The sequence below is a fragment of the Saccoglossus kowalevskii genome, chromosome 8 (assembly GCF_978046115.1).
Source record: "Saccoglossus kowalevskii chromosome 8, keSacKowa6.1, whole genome shotgun sequence".
Taxonomy (NCBI): domain Eukaryota; kingdom Metazoa; phylum Hemichordata; class Enteropneusta; family Harrimaniidae; genus Saccoglossus; species Saccoglossus kowalevskii.
In genome coordinates this window covers 5,668,551-5,685,199 of record NC_140648.1, presented here as the reverse complement: position 1 = coordinate 5,685,199, position 16,649 = coordinate 5,668,551, and the positions used below count along the sequence as shown (strand labels likewise).

General features: G+C 33.9%; 1 protein-coding gene across 2 annotated transcripts in view; it reads right to left on the bottom strand.

Moving 5' to 3' along the window:
* LOC102801969 (intraflagellar transport protein 140 homolog) overlaps positions 1-16,649 on the bottom strand; it is a 62,035-nt gene that overhangs the window by 41,988 nt on the left and 3,398 nt on the right. Inside the window, exons 1-4 of one of the 2 annotated variants that reach the window (XM_085502077.1) lie at positions 6,002-6,037; positions 2,310-2,483; positions 1,431-1,652; positions 14-144 (exon numbers count right to left, since the gene is read on the bottom strand). In XM_085502077.1, the coding sequence (XP_085358203.1) occupies positions 14-144; positions 1,431-1,652; positions 2,310-2,453 (497 nt within the window). In that variant the 5' untranslated portion in view covers positions 2,454-2,483; positions 6,002-6,037. Of the gene's footprint in view, positions 1-13; positions 145-1,430; positions 1,653-2,309; positions 2,484-6,001; positions 6,038-16,649 lie in introns of those variants that run through there. The other variant, XM_085502076.1, reaches the window with a different exon arrangement.

Sequence of the window (16,649 nt, the reverse complement as noted above, 5' to 3'; positions counted from 1 at the left end):
TGTATTTACTTACGCAGCAGTATCTGGATTAACAGAAGGCTTAAAGACACACTGAGTTAATATTTGTGGCAGTTCATGTTTACTAAGAGGACCGGGTTGCAATCGACCCCTTGGGTCTGCTCTCCATACCACTAACAAACCATTCTGAAAAGTAAAAATAAAGAATGTGAGATATTGCAGACTGTGTATAGAGACATGTACAAATAGCATTGTAAAACAAATGTTCCTTATTTGATTTCACCAATAAATCTCAGGGTTTTTTCTAAAAAAAAATGCAAGAGGGAGCACTGCAATTCAGCGGTGCCACCACGTGGGGGAGATAGGGTTCTCCCTACTAGGATGTAGAGTTTTTAGTAATTCTAAGTTAAAATGAAGCATTCTATGGCTTCTTTGGGGCCAAAATTACTATCAGACAGGTCACAGGTGAAGACAGTGGCCACATGTGATCCCTGTCAATCAGAATTTTATGGTTGCCAGAGGATCTGCTCCCTTGTTTAAAAAAATCCCTGAATCTAAATATTTGGGACATCAATAATTGAGTGAAGTACCGGTAGTCCTATTTCCACCAATCGGGAATAACATAATAACATCTTTATTCTCTGTAGAGATTTTCATTTAGAACATGGCTTGGTCATTTTCACCAATCAGGTAACATCGTTATTTGGAGCGGACACATGGAATTGCCTGGAACTTTTCTGTTGTTCGTTTGTAGCGAATGTTAAAATATTATGAAGTACATTTCAATTTTTAAATTTGATCAAGAAAACAAATTTACTACATAAGAATATGATGAAATATCAACTTTTTCAAATTCCCAATTTAAATATTCCATTACAAGCAGCTGCAGGCTTTAAATACAAAATGTAACACGTAATTCACATTTAATTTGGATCAGAATTGCACTGCACCATTATTTTCAATTTCAGCATCCAATTTATTTCTGATACTCATCTATGACATCTTGAATTGTACGGTTATCAAGGACTACATCAGAGTCATATAATTTACTGTTGGATATTATTATTTGTGAGTTTAGTTAACATTTCATTAAAAATACTGTCACATTATGAACCAGGTAGCAGATCTCAAATTATACTACTTTCAGTCTTTGTTTATTCATTGTTCGTTAGCATTTTTTTTTTTTTACCAATGCAACAACCACTAAGCTATCAGTGATTGTCATCATTACATAATATTCTTGCAAATTAAAATCTGAGGTAAAGTGGATTAAAAGCATCTATGAAAATTACTGATTCAGTCTATATACAGAAATAAATTTGAAAATAATCATTGAGGACAGGGAAAAGGCAGGATGACAAAGCAAGAGTTGGAAGAGTGACATGAGCAGCTGAATCACTTGAGAGAGTGCAACTATAGAGAAGAGAAACTATATATATAGATGTAAAACATATTACATCATTAATTCTCACCTTATCACCAGACACAAGTCGAGTGCCATTGGGACTCCATTTCAATAAGACCACTTCATGTTTATGAATATGTTCAGCCCAGTAGAGTTCTCTTTCTTGCTCATTCCATATAAGTATTTCACCATTCTCCCAACCGGCACCCACTATAGGTCTGATTGGATGCCAATCTAATGACATGGATGGACATGCTCTCTGCATTGTGGCATGCTCCAGTAATTCCCCCTAAATAAATCATTGAATGCATATAATATTAATGATGGTAATTCGCAGGTATATTAATCACAGATATCAACACTGGGTTGTTTTGTGGCATACATGTGCTAGTGTTGCTACAATGCTTTTTATCAGACTTTCTTCAGAGTTATTTACCCGCAGTTTCATAATCATAATAAAATTCAATTTTTATACTTTCAAATTTACAGCGTGTACACAAACCAATATAAGTGAACATTCTGTTCTTAAATATATTAGTTTGACTTTGAATCTAAAAGTGGAATGGCAGATTCAAATAGTGCATTGGCTCTATTGCAGTATATGCGCTAACACAAATAATAACAGTCATGTGTATATTGTGAAAAGTCATATTTTAATTATCCAGGATATAATAAATGTGAACTTCTAATTAATTCATGTGCAGTTCTAATAGAGCAAGTACGGTACATCGAACATTTTTTATTTGAGTTAGACAACAAAGAGTTGATTTCTCAAAATACGTACTGTATTCTTAATAACAATAATAAAAAAAAAAAAAAGTTAATGACATATATAAAGAATATGATTATGGAACTTTATTACAATATTTTGTAATATAATAGTAATACATGGATAAGAAGAGGGTTTGAACTTTGAATGAACATCAAATCTGCATAGGTGACTTACCTCTTCCCTGTAGACATGTACGGTACCACCTCCACCATCGCCTCTTGAGGCAACAGCTAACAACGGTCGCACACTATGCCAGGCGATATCCACACTGGGGCCAGCAATCGGCTTTTCTACTTTGTGATCAAAGTATACTGCCATGATGATCGGCTTCCCTTCTTCTCTTGGGCGCTACAAACAGATGAAAAAAATTAAATATTTATGTCACGGAACAGATGTATATTTGCTAGCACCACTACAGAGACTATCATATTTATATTCTAGAGTCAAGACTCTGATGAATGCAACTATGGGGACTATGTTGTTTATATCCCAGAGTTGATATTAAATAAATGTAGCATTTCAATTCTAGCAAAGTCATAGAACACAAAGTTGAAAATAACATCAAATTTATACATGTAGTAACATATATAATGTACCTATCTAAATGTTGCTCAACAGAAAATTTATCTCTTAGTACGATGTTAAGAAGGTTTGGGATGATTTTATGTTATCTTCTTCATGATTTCTTATATTACGGGTTACCAGTAATGCCATTAGGTCACCAGACAATTTATCAAAAAATAAACATCATGAAAAATGATCAGCATTTTTACACAGATTTTTTTGGTAAAATTATTTATTTAAAAATCTTAAAATTTTGCTGTTATTAAAATGAGATGAAAAAGTCATATGTTACTATAGATATGAATTATAATATTTAATTTAATATAGTTTCCAGTTTGATAATAGTTTTCTATTAGATACAATTAGGAAGAACCCTCCATAATGTATTGCATATATGTAATGCTCACTAATGCAAAATTATAATTTGGCATTAAACTGTGATTTTTATAAATTGAATCCCAAAATGTGTGGATAGAATTGGTGAATCGAAGTGTCAGAAGACATCATTCATTATGTATTATATCCTTAAGGCCTGTATGCATGTTAACTTCAGCACACCTACATGTGTAGATTAACAGTGTAATCTGATATCACAATAGTATAAATAATTGGAAAGTAAAAAAGTATGAGGTGTAGGATTGAGTATCAAACAGACAATTTTTTTAATTAAAGTTGTACTGTCAGCAAAAATTAGCAGACACATTTTAAAATTTTGAGTAACTTTGGGCAAAAATTAAATTTGAAAGTTGCGACGACAGAGAATTATATTGATCATTTGTTGAACAGAAAATCCTGCGAAAGATTTGGTGATTTGAAATGCTGAAAACTCAGTAGTCACAAATGAATGTATGGAAATGCTCGCTAGATACCTAATGTTGGGATATTGCCAAGGTGGATATCTAGCAAATACCAATACTGTTACTTATATCACTCACATTACATCTCGTGCCAAAACAGCCTCAAAACAAATACTGCAGACATAATTCTAAGACTACAATGTAGGAGCTACATTACCATCTGGTAATAATTATCCTTAACTTTACAGATGATTCTAGCACTATCTGTAATATAATATGAGGCTATATTTTACACTGTTAAGTTATTAAACTTATGCCACATAACAATTTTATTGCATTACAGTGCCAGAAATCTATATGCATAGCCCATAGCATTGAGTAACAACATTTTTCAGAGAATATCATGTCCAAATTTAAATTTGGACGATTTTAGCATGTTTTTAGTCAATTACACTTTGTAAAATAGTTAAATTTAATACTGTAGACACAATTCACTGCTGTCAATAACATAATTCCTTTTTGTATGCGGCAAAATTGACATTTAAGAACACAAAATGGAAATGGTAGGATGTCAAGGAAATTTCAACAAAACAAAAATGAAATTGGCAGGATACATAACTCATTATGTCTCACCTGAATCAGGCAAAATCAATTGAAAAATAAAACAAATGGCTGCCTGTTGGTTAAATTTATTCAAAACCCCATAACAATTGAAAGGAATATCCAAATGATTGTCCTGTCTTTGCAACAAATTTAAACAAAATTCGTCAAAGAGATGGGCCAAATGAAAATAAAACATACATGACCACCAGTTGACAACTCAGAATTAACAAACAAACAAACAAACAAACAAACAGACAGACAGACAAACAAACAAACAGACAGACAGAGCAAACCCAAAATGCAAGTCCACAATAACCATACATAATACATAAATCAGGTTTGCTACAAAGTATACCAGTATCTCAGTTATTTGATTATGTATTTTTTCTGCCAGTGCAAGATGCATTTTTAATTCCTAAAAACCATAAATATACAAATAACAGATAATAACACCATTATGCAGATCCTATTCGCCCTCTTTTCGCTCCCATGAGTCATATTATTATGCTGTTAATCTAACAAAGTAACCATATATCAAATAAACATCAAAGATTATTTCTAAAAAAAATGTAATATTTAACTAAAGCAATACAAAGGACAGGAATACAATGAAGTCTGATATATTTATAGAAAATACATTTTAATTAAAAAAAGATAATGTTTACATATATGTGCTTGTAAGTGTTTGTCAGTTTAATAAAAATCATCTAGAGAAAGTGTGGAGCATAAGCGGAAATGTCTGTACAAAAACGAGTTCTGAAACATTGATGGACAGATTGATACTTGGAAACAAAATCTACGCTTAGAGCTAATACATGTTTTTCGCTAGTGACTGATAAGCTTGCATGAACTTTATATCTTTCGTAAAATATTAATTTTACTGCTACATGTACTATTTGAAGAAATCACTTAGTGTGAATTAACTACTAAGGACAATGAAAGTAAATAATGTTTAGATACTAGGTTCACCTCTACAACTGAGATCTAAGGCAAAAGTCACTACTGAATCATATACAATTACAACCATGTAATCTGTTAAAGAGACAGACAGGCCTCAAAGAAGTACATGTACCAGTTTATGACAAAGGAAAGCTCTACTTTTTCAAGACTCCATGCAGTTAAAATTAATGAGCGAGAAATCATCTACAATACCATTTACATCACATATGACATACTATAATGGCATCAAATAACATAGTTCAGAGATGCCAATTCATGGCAGGCTTGTGTTTCTAATTATACTAAGATTAAATAAAATTAAATAAAAGAACCGATAACCACCAATGCATGCGTTACACAAGATATAGGGAAACTATGTCTCTTGATATTTAAACATTTTAGAAATGTATTTCCTAAATAAAGACTAAACATTTTTGGACACAAGAAAATCCCGGCAAGTTTAACTCTAAGAAACAACAAATACTGCTGGCAAATATTTAATTTACTATTTTCTGTACCTCAACTAACCACGTATATTTTCTATAGCACTATACAAATGTAACATGAAAGGCCCATGGCTTGTCGCAATGAATAAAACAATTCTAAAATGTAACAGTATCACACTTGTCAACACGAGAAAGAATTTTGCTGAAACATGTACATGTCCAATGAACATGCTATTGCCCAGTAAAAGCACATACTTTCAAAGTTCTCAGGTTCACATTTTTCTAGTCATGTTGGCAATGACAGTAGGTCTTCAATATGTGCAATATTTAGATCATATACTGTGCAATGGAATACCATTTTGTATTGTAATCTATAAATACTATTAACATACTAGTTCAAACCCATTCACATAACCACACACATACATGTGAAACCGTAGAAAGAAGTCATGTTGTATATACATTCATGTACATGAACATTAGTTTAAAGCCAGTCAAAATAATAATGTATACATACAGTTGGGAAATCAATCTCCCACAAAACATCATAATTGTCATCACCGTAGAACATTGCCATGTTGACTATCATGGAACTTTTGTGGAGTTATTGATGTATAAATCTCACTACTGTTGCCACGGCAGCCTGCAAGTGATGTAACAGACATGCTACATCCTACGTTCACGAAGACATCATGTGGTTAAATCAGAACAGCTGGATTGTTCGCAGAAGAGGCGTTTACAAGATAACAGTACAGACAGAAATAACAAATCTCAAAAGACCATCCTACATGTATATTCACTCAATCCTATTGGAGAATATCTAGAAAATTACTAGTATTTATTTCATGTGGATTGAACTATTACTTGAAGAGGGGTGTCAGCTCACAAGGAGGAGTTCAAGCAAGATGTTTAGCAATAACACATTTTACAAGTTACTATTACTCGTAGGAATGTGTCCTACAAAGTCATGCAGTTATACATACAGCAAAATACGAAAGAGGCTAGTGAGTTAGCAAATACAAAATCAAGGATCAGAGGTAAGTTAGTAATATAGTCACATATTTCTTTTAGAGGCAGTTTTTTATACAAACTATCTTGAGTTAATTGACCTAGAATGTATCAGTACACACATCACATATCGTCAGCATCTAACCCACAGGAATTTAAATATTGTATTTTGTCAAGAAAAACATAAGAACCATACAAAAAGCAAAAAGTTTATGTGTCAAACAATTACATGTGCACGTAAAAAAAATCCAAGGGAAGACAGGAATAAGATAATCAACAGACATGCTAGTTGCTATACATGCATGTATATGTAATGAGCTTACATGTATACATGTATGTATTAAAATCAGGAAAAAAAAAAGCAGAGCTTTTTAAACACAGAGTTAGGGAAGGGGTTTACAAGCAGAATATGCATTTAGTGTCAGGAAATGTAATATGCTTGAAGCTGGAGTTAATTCAGGTATACATATATTTACTGCATTTAAACAACCATGAAATTTAACACATCGACAGCTGACAATGTCTTATCACATTCATTGCGGCTATCCCTTGAGGTTTTTAAAAGGCTATGTGTTATACAGTCTTACAAAAATACATGTATGTTGTAATATGCAAAATCATTATGTATTCTGTGGTAACTTTAAATGAAAGAAATCAGCATATACACACGTTGATGTAAATACAACAAATTAAGTATACACTAAGTTTATACTACTTGTGTGTTTTTGACATGTGCTCGTATTTCAGTCAGTCCCTTAATCATTGACAATAATATAGTATCCAAATATAATATAATTATTTCAGTACCAGGAAACACTATGTATACCTTTTTTAGTCTTTGTAAATATGTTGATTTTCTGTTCTAGGAAAAACTGTTACAGTCGTGACTTAACGGAGAACTTAAAACGAAAACCTAATATTCCTATACTTCTGAAGTTGGTTAATATTACTAGTTACTTTGAAACATTGTAGTCAAACCCTTAGACTTTGTGCCATCAAAACAGACAGTTCAAGTACTACCAACATATGTTCTTACACACATTTAATAGTTTGCATACCATCACAAACTACAGCCAACAAGGGATGGCAAATCCACATGGAGTCCAGAAGCTGACACCGCCGACTGACAGTTTAGAGTGTTCAAAGTTGAGTTCAGCATATATTCAAAAGAAATTCAAACTAAGTTCAACAATGAAAATTTCTGTACAGGGAACACTGTTGAGTTATCAGAAAGAGAATCACAAATGTCTCTATAGAATCAACACTAGATTTCATAGAAACTGTCAAATTATAGTATTCAACAATTAACTGGCTTGACGAATCATTATGGAATAATGTCTACGTTCATGCCCAGAAAATAAAAGATGTTGTTGAAATTCAAAGACATGCAAGTAATGCAAACGACGCAGTCGACATGTGGTCCAGTCCTTCCAAGATTGAAAAGTGAATATAAATAACAGTCTTTCAAACAGTTTAGAAATGACGCCAATGTTTATAAATTTGCTAGTTAGTAAACCAACTTCAGAGGTATACGAACATTTGAAACATGATTTTAAAAGTTTTACTGTAAAGACTGTAAATACACTAATTAGCTAATAATTACATTTTAACAAGTTTCTATAGACAAGAAAATCACATTTTGTCATGATGCTAAAAAACTGAAGTCAACGAGTACATGTGCACCTTGTAATTTGTTGGCCCTGTGCTACAAAAACCCTAAACACAAAAAACTTGATATGTTAACAGTGACCCCATATCGTAGTTATAGGATACACTGTTTATTTACATGAATTTGAATGTGAGCTGCGCCATGACTGGCTTTTTTAATAAGCACATATGCTTCTAATAGAGCAAATTTGGTAGCATGAGAAGGGGCAGTGCAAATTGATTAAAACCTTATGTACCTTTTTCCAGATATTATTTGTTCATACTTTTTTATTGTTCTTATCTATTTTGGCGGTTATATTTGCCCAAGTCTTTTGGAGTTTTTTCTTAACTAGACTATAAGTGAAGAATTCTTTAAATACGGAATAAATCTCACCTTTATTTTTTTTAAACCCAAATGTTCAATACTTAACACTACATATTTCTAGGGTTAGTGCTGCTTCTGGGATCCCTGACACAATTTAAATTACCAGGTAAAATTTGTGGACTAGTCTTTAAAAAGAATTTCTTGGTTTGCTTATAAATACACTATTATGACGACTAACTGGATGCATGGGAAATTGTTTATAATTTCATCAAAATTCATCTATACTATTTATGGCATTTTAAGAAACTTGCAAATTAAAACTGAATCTGTTTGACATAAAAATAGTAAATATAAAAATTCAACAAGATTTACAGTGAGTTTAACAGGACTGACGCTTTCATATGACAAACTTGTCCATAATATAGCTAGAAAAACGAAATAAGCATCCTCTAGTGACTACCTTCCAAATTAGTCATAAAAATAAACCATATGGACAAAATAAAGTCAATGATTAGACCAGTCAGCCATTGACTGGTTTGTAAACCAAACTGCATATTTTCCAATTAAATCAGTCCATTCTTTCATGCATCTAGACGTTAGATGGCAAGCTACTTTAGCATTTTGTTTAACTAGGAAATCCATTAGGGATTATTTTCACAGTACTTCCTCAATAACATCACAGTTCTCTTTACAAGCATACTGTAATACACTTAATATGTATCATTCATTTCCCCAAATTAGCGAAATAGACATTGAAGAGTCTGAAACTGAATCTTCCTGAGCAGTCATTTGTTTACAGTACTAGGCTTCTGTCAACCTTCCGTAAGTCACCCATTAGGAATTACTTTTAGCTTTGACTGCAGAAAGTTAGACCCCCTTTAACCACCAATGGATATGGTGAACTTCAAACCATGAATCATTGAGAAAATGTGTCGGGCGAGATGCAAATCATAGATGTGTTTGCTAATTAAGTTTGAATTGTCTAGTTAGACATCAAAATGTTCTCTATAATTATTATACCATTAGCTGTATTATTTCTGTGCAGCAATGCATGTAGCTTTGATGTTTAGTTTAGATTATTTGTATTCCTATTATATCATACATTGTATTTGACCTATGACGTGATCAGTGATTGGTTTAGAACCAATCTATCACAACTTGTGTTTTGTGTCATGTGACACTTAAGGTCCTCGCACCATTATTACCAAACGCTTCAGCATGGTATTAAGATTTTGTTTTCAGGCTTGGGTGGTACCAAGGTGGAAAATGGTTGCACATATGGGGGGTAATTCCTGGAATTGCAATAGAGAGGGTTCAGGCCGAAATACATATATACCGGTATAGTGTTTCCATGTTTCCTCTGATATTTCTGTGGTATTCTGCTGCTGTAAATAATGCAAGATTTGTTCCGAAATTCAGTGTGTTTGCTCAAAACACCCCTATTTTTTAATGGCAGAGTCGAATAGTTTCACTCCCACTGGGAAATCTGCATTGTTACTTGAATGAGAGCTAACTAAACACATTTTCCAGACCGGCGAAAGTGTATGCAACAGCCAATTTTAACAGCCTGTCACGTGATTTTAGTCTGATTGTCAACATCAAAAGAGGCTAGTCCATTTACGCAGGTATAACTGGGAATAGAATATGTGAGGGATTGTATCAACAGAGATGTGTATAATGAAAAGTAACATCTATCCTTCTTTTGCATCGCTGAGCATTTCTGTTTTAGTATACTGGTTTAAAAATGTTGAATTTGCATGATTTGCAATGTGTTTTTTTTACTGAAACTCCCCTACTGATCGAATCCCGGGTTTGAAAGAGAACGACACACCACGTGATTCGTTTGAATACAATGGTGAAGGCACGCAAGCATGACCTACGTTGTCAGCAGTAGTCGCTGAGCTTCACGCTACAACTTCACTTGTGATGTTGCTTGTTAGCCGTGGATTGAATTAATCTTGATTACCGGTTAAAATGTTGCTTATTTGGCGTTGGTGATCTTTATTTGGAACTGGGTAACGTCGCCAGCAGAAACCTCCTGGGATTTTGATGTTGATGGTTGCGCCTCCATGGCAATCGCTAATTTTACTGCGGGTGGATCTTCCAAGAGCCCTTCGGGGGTTTATAAAACTCATTCAACATACATAAAGTTCTCTCAATCGTAGTAGTCCATGTGATGTACACCTAATATGCCAAACATGTTGCTGAACGATTTTGCCAATGAAAACAAGCCGGTTGGCGATCCACTCCACTAAAAAAAAACTAGCAATATGTTTTCGGCTGTTGCCATGGTAGGACATGAACGTGAAGCTAACGTCGGTTTATAACTAAAACCCGGCACCGTATACAAAGTTCGCAAAAAAACATTCAGTCCTTAGAAGTCATTTTATTTTATTGCTAGGACAAATGCTGTTGTTAGGGATTGGTCAGTTACTTCGGCCTGGGGGTGGATCAGTAGGCGGGTTACCCTGTTTTTGATTTTGCGAATGGGGGGGGGGGGTCACCCTGTTTTCCACAATTCACACACGTGCTTATTCATATATTTTTTTAAATTTTATTTCAGAACAATAGATTAAAAAGTTAATCGTACAAATGTGTTCTTAATAATAACTATTACACATATTGCCTATAAATTTGTTGATGCAAAAAATGTTATAGGCTAAATATTTTGGGGTTGAAGTTGACAATTAACTAACAGATTATGCAATGCGGCAGAGCCCCATGCAATTATACAGTTAAGTTTTGAACACATCCCAAGTCCATGTGATATCAGATTATTTTATTTAAAGTCTGAAGTCACCATTGTATAAGATATTTACTGGATTTATCCAATTGTAGCTGGAGACGGAAAAACACAGCAATTAGTACAAAGAGCAGTGACAGTTTTTGTTCAGCAAACCAAAGAAGTTAAATGGATTCATGTATATAAATAAATATTTTTTTTGTTTGTTTTTTTAACTTTTAAATATGCATATTTTGCTCTGTAAAATACCAAAATCCAACACAAATTTATACAAAAATCAAAGTGTCCTTTGTTTTCATAAGCACAGACTGTGCTTCAGGTGTAAAGCTTTCTCTGGTCTATAAGATATGAAAGATATATTAAATCCAAATTAGTTTTCAAACAGCCTAGATTCAAATCCTCTTTTCCTATCTTATATGAAGGGCGTTTATTGAGTGAGTACTCCACAGCTTTGTTTTTATTTACTATCTTTAGCAGCATAGATTTCCCTACTTCCTGCAGCCTTTTCTGTAGTCGTTTTTTGGCTTTATGCTTCCCCTCCCCTCCTAAGGTGACTGGTCTATTAAATGCAAACACTAAAAATTACGGCAAACCACGATATTTTCAACGCACATCATACATTTTGTAATCATGTCAGAGCCAAAACTGTTAATGTTTCTTTGTTTTTCGGGGGGGGGGGGGGAACAGTATGTTTTAAAATATAATGTTAGGGGGTCGCCCACTTTTTTGTTGTTGATAGGGGTGGGTCAACTGAGATTTACAGCTGACAAAATGGAATTGTTACCCACACTCAAGCGGATTAGAATGAGCTACGTCCATGCTTTTTAATCATAGAAATGTAGGGTGTGATACATTTGGCGTGAAGGTATTAAAAAATTCAGTTGTTGGCTGTTTCCATGGAAACGGTGGTCAGAATTTGTTTTCAGATTTTACCAATAGTAACTTTGTGCCCACACTCAAGCTGAGCAAAATGAGCTATGTCTGAGGTGTTGTATCCAAAATTTGTAGGAGATACATTTCCTGATAACTAGGGTGAAGGTGTGACCTACCTGCTAAGTTTGAGCGAAATCGGCCAAGCCAAACAAATCACAGAAGAATTAATACGTGAAAACACTAGAAATCACACACACACACACACACACACAGATACACAAAATTAAAGTGATTTTAAGGGCAATCCAAGTGGAGCGAATCGCCAATACCATGTTCATTTGCATATTGACCGTGAAAATACCAAAAACATCATTGCACGGGTGATATGCAAATTAGTTTTAGTCAAAATAAGTTACTGCTTAGAAGTACCATTACTGTTGTTCAAATTTCATTTCACTCGGCAAATATATTCATGTACCCAAACGTAAAGTATCGTACTTCTAAATATTGTTTATTTCTGCTATGTTTCGAAAAACGCTACTCTTGAACGGACTACTTTATTCGCTCTCAGACCTCATTTGCATATGGAGTGTGGAAGTACCGATTTTGATTTCAGGGACGAATCAAAATAAACTGCAGTATATATGTAATAATGTGGAATACTTCCTTTCACTGTGAACATTTTCCCGCTAAAATAAATTCCAGTGAAAATGCCATTTCCCTCATACTCTATTGAGACTTGACACAGCACAGTGAAAATTTGATTCACACCATATGCTTGAAAACTTTTCATCGAAAATAAATTAAGTGAAATTCTGTGTGATTTCATGAGAGTTGAAAATGAAAAAAATATACGACACCCAACCCTACCACAACATACACAATGTAACCACACCTCAAAAACATCCTTTCACCAGTGTATTCTATTTGAATTCAGGAGAAATTTAAATAAACAAATTATATGACAACGAACTCAATTATAATTTCAACCTCTAGTTCAGCACTGATTAAATAAACTACCTCGTCTTTATGCCAACTTGAAGTTATTCAATGCCTACACCAGTGACTTCAAAATCTATGTTTCAATTCCAGGAATTTCACTTGCTATTAATTGTATGGGAGTGCCAGTCTTTTATTTTCTATTGTAATGTCAATTTCTTGTGATTACTCGGAAAATGAAGCTGTAACCACAGACCACAGTGCTGCAACTAAATCCTGGTATAAGCACCGGTTAGGCAGTCTTGAACTATGCATGTGAAGCCAGCTGAGAGGTATATCCAATCCTATAGATTTCTCATTGTTTGGTAACTATTTGCTGCAAATGCAACAAAAATCAATATAAAAATATTACCCACACAGCATTCTACAGGTTACTTGTTCTTATCATTTTTTGTTGTAGTTTCCCATTTCGTAATTCAATAAATGTCAATCCTGACATGAAACTTTCCGACTTCGTTACTTGTTTCGACCTATAGTATATAGTGGCTATACTCAAGCCAAATCATAGCCACAAAATGACTATCTATTGAAAAGTTTAAGTTATCACCCTCGGAAAATGTAATAAACATCAGCAAAACATATTGCATATCTAATTCACTGTCCTTTGAAAAGACATTACAGTAAATGCTAACATAGAAAATCTAGATTACAAATTATTGTGTACACTGGGATTTTATTCTGCTGCATCAATCTAAAAATATTATGAATTATCAAATACTAATTTTGTCTTTCTCCTGATTTTAAAGTGGCTAAATAAAACTGGTAATTGGCCCCAAAAAAAAGATTTATATATAAGGCTGTTTTCAAACACAACTTTAGGTACAATAGAGTTGTTGGAATGGGGCGCCCTCTATGGCTGGTTTTTATCTGACTGGATACCATGGAGCATCTTTAAAGCTACAAAGTACTATCAGGAAAAAAAGACTTAAAAATGATGAACCACTGAACATTCATTCTGATTGAATCAAAGATTATTCAATAAATACAGTCTTGGCAGTTTCAATAGAATATACAGATTTGGTAAATTTTGTGATATTTATTTTCATTCAAAGCATTTTCTCTATCAGATACTGGTAAAATGACAATAAGTTGTTTCACACTAACTGACATAATTTCTAAGGTCTGATCAGATACTCTCAGTCACAATCCCTTCATCACAGGACTGGCAACAACAGACTCTCTTTTGTTACTGTGCGTGAACGAGTAAACAGATGATTCAAACCTACATGACATGTACAATGAGCAGTGATCATTCGTGTAAAGTTGTTGAATAGTCAAGATCAGAAAAATCCCAGTATGCAGACTATTATGCAGATTGGCACTTGCAGTTATTGTAGAGGTCACTCAGAACATTACGGCTATGTGGAAGTTGTAGGGCTTCAATACTAAAATCGTACAATGTATTTCATCAAAATCTGTTTTATTGTAATGTGATGATTAGTACTTGAGATATCAGTGAAAAAGCCTAAAATTTAATAACCATATGCAAACAAGGTAATTATTATGTACAGATTTTTAACTAAAACTAATCAGGTCTGTGAATAGTCATAGAGCATCTATATAACAAGTTTCATTGAAATGTAATGATTAGTACTTGAAATATCAGTGGAAAGACCAAAAACTTTACTAATTATGCAAAAAATAAAAATAACCTAAAACTTATCAAATCCCTGCATTGTCTTATGACATCTACGTACAAAGTTTCATATATATTAGATTGTGAGACGTCAACATTGATTTCGTAGCTCAGAACAAAGTGATATGGATACTGTGGAAAAGCCGTCTGGGTAAAGAATTTCCAATTAAACCCTGTCGTGATGGAAATGAAAGGAAGATAAAATGTCAATCAACACATTTACATTGTTGTCCATGTTAGAAAAAAGAATTAACATTATAATTTTTTTTTTATTTTTTAAATAAGATTGATAAACTCTTAGTATGAATAATAAAAAGTACTCCCATGTAAGAATTACACTTTATTATTATAAAACTATTGGAGAAAAACACACTAGAAAACAAAACAAAGTGAATAACCGTAGGCATGAAACCAACAACTACGCTTATCGTATTAGCTATATAATTCACAGGAAAACCATATGCTGTTGGTCCCAAGGAACAGGCAGTTTCTCACCTAAAACAATAGCCAGACGGGCGGTACTACTATTTAACGCCCGGACACGCGAGGGAGTGTCCGGACACGCGCGGAGACGAACAGGGTGGGAATACCTAACGCGCAGAGCAGCGGCAGCAATCCTTGTACTGTATAATATTCGTTTATGCTCAAAATTTGAACCGGAATGGCGAATTCGAGCAGCTATCCACACTTTTTATGATCGACGCCCGGGCATTCCGGCGAGTCGAGTCCGCCATGTTGTTTACTAATTTTGGTTAGCGTTTAACAATAGGACAATACCATTCGATCCATGGGGGTGACAGTCCTACGAATGTGCCGACATTGTCGAAGGACAAGGACAGGACAAGTTTGTGCAAGTGTGGCGAGACTCTCGTAGTATTGTTTAGTAAGATTCATTTAAAAATGACCATCTAAGACGTCTGTTACGCAGAAATTATTCACCTCATGTTGTTTTCTCATTGTTATGTGTCCCTGTAAACACAGCATTGTATGCAGGTGACAATGCTACGTACACTTGCAATGAAGTCGGTATCCTAAGAATATCGCATACGGTAAATATCGTGAACGGTACAGAGTTTGGTAAATCTCGTGTACGGTACAGAGGGGATATTTTCGTCCAATGTTTTTATACTTTGTAATGTAATTCAAACAAATAAAAAAACGTATATTCGTAGACATGGACAAGATTTAAAATGTAATCAACCGTTTTATTCATCCATGATTTGTACAAAGATCGTATATTTTGTAAGTGTATAAAGCATTTTCCACATTAAGCTTTCAATATAGATTCTTAAACACAAAATATCAAATATATCTTTAAGTGTAAAAATCGATTTTTTTACTATAAATGGTAACTTCCTGTAAAAACTTAAGATGCTTTTTTTATTTCCTGTACCAGTCACCCACCCCCTGTCCCCACTCTTACAGCATGCGGTAAATTTCTTATTGTACACGCAGTTTACGGTAAACCTGGTTTATACCTCTTGTCGAAAACACAGAGTTTGGTCAATCTCGTGCACAGTATAGCATACGGAATATATTACGTTTCGTCCACATATTTCAGAGGTTGACGTCGCAACACGTATTCAGCTGTGATTGACACTCTATTGTACAACTACAACAAAGAGGGGAACATACACTGTCCCTAATTCAATTCAACCATGGTCACTATTTTTAAGTAACTGTGGTTCAACCCAAGCAAGGCACGTTTTTTTTTTCAAATAAACATGACATACCAAATATGATGAACTTATGTAATTCAGAAAAAAAAGGTTGTCATTTGTTCCGGCTTGGAGCCTGATGGTAAGGGAAAACATTTACATAACCAGGGCGAGTTGCGTCGAGAGACAAAGCATTTGTTGTTTCTGTTTGGAGCTATAACAGGTAACAAAAGGGTTTGAATAAATTTGAATAAAATTGTATTTCTATTTTATGGA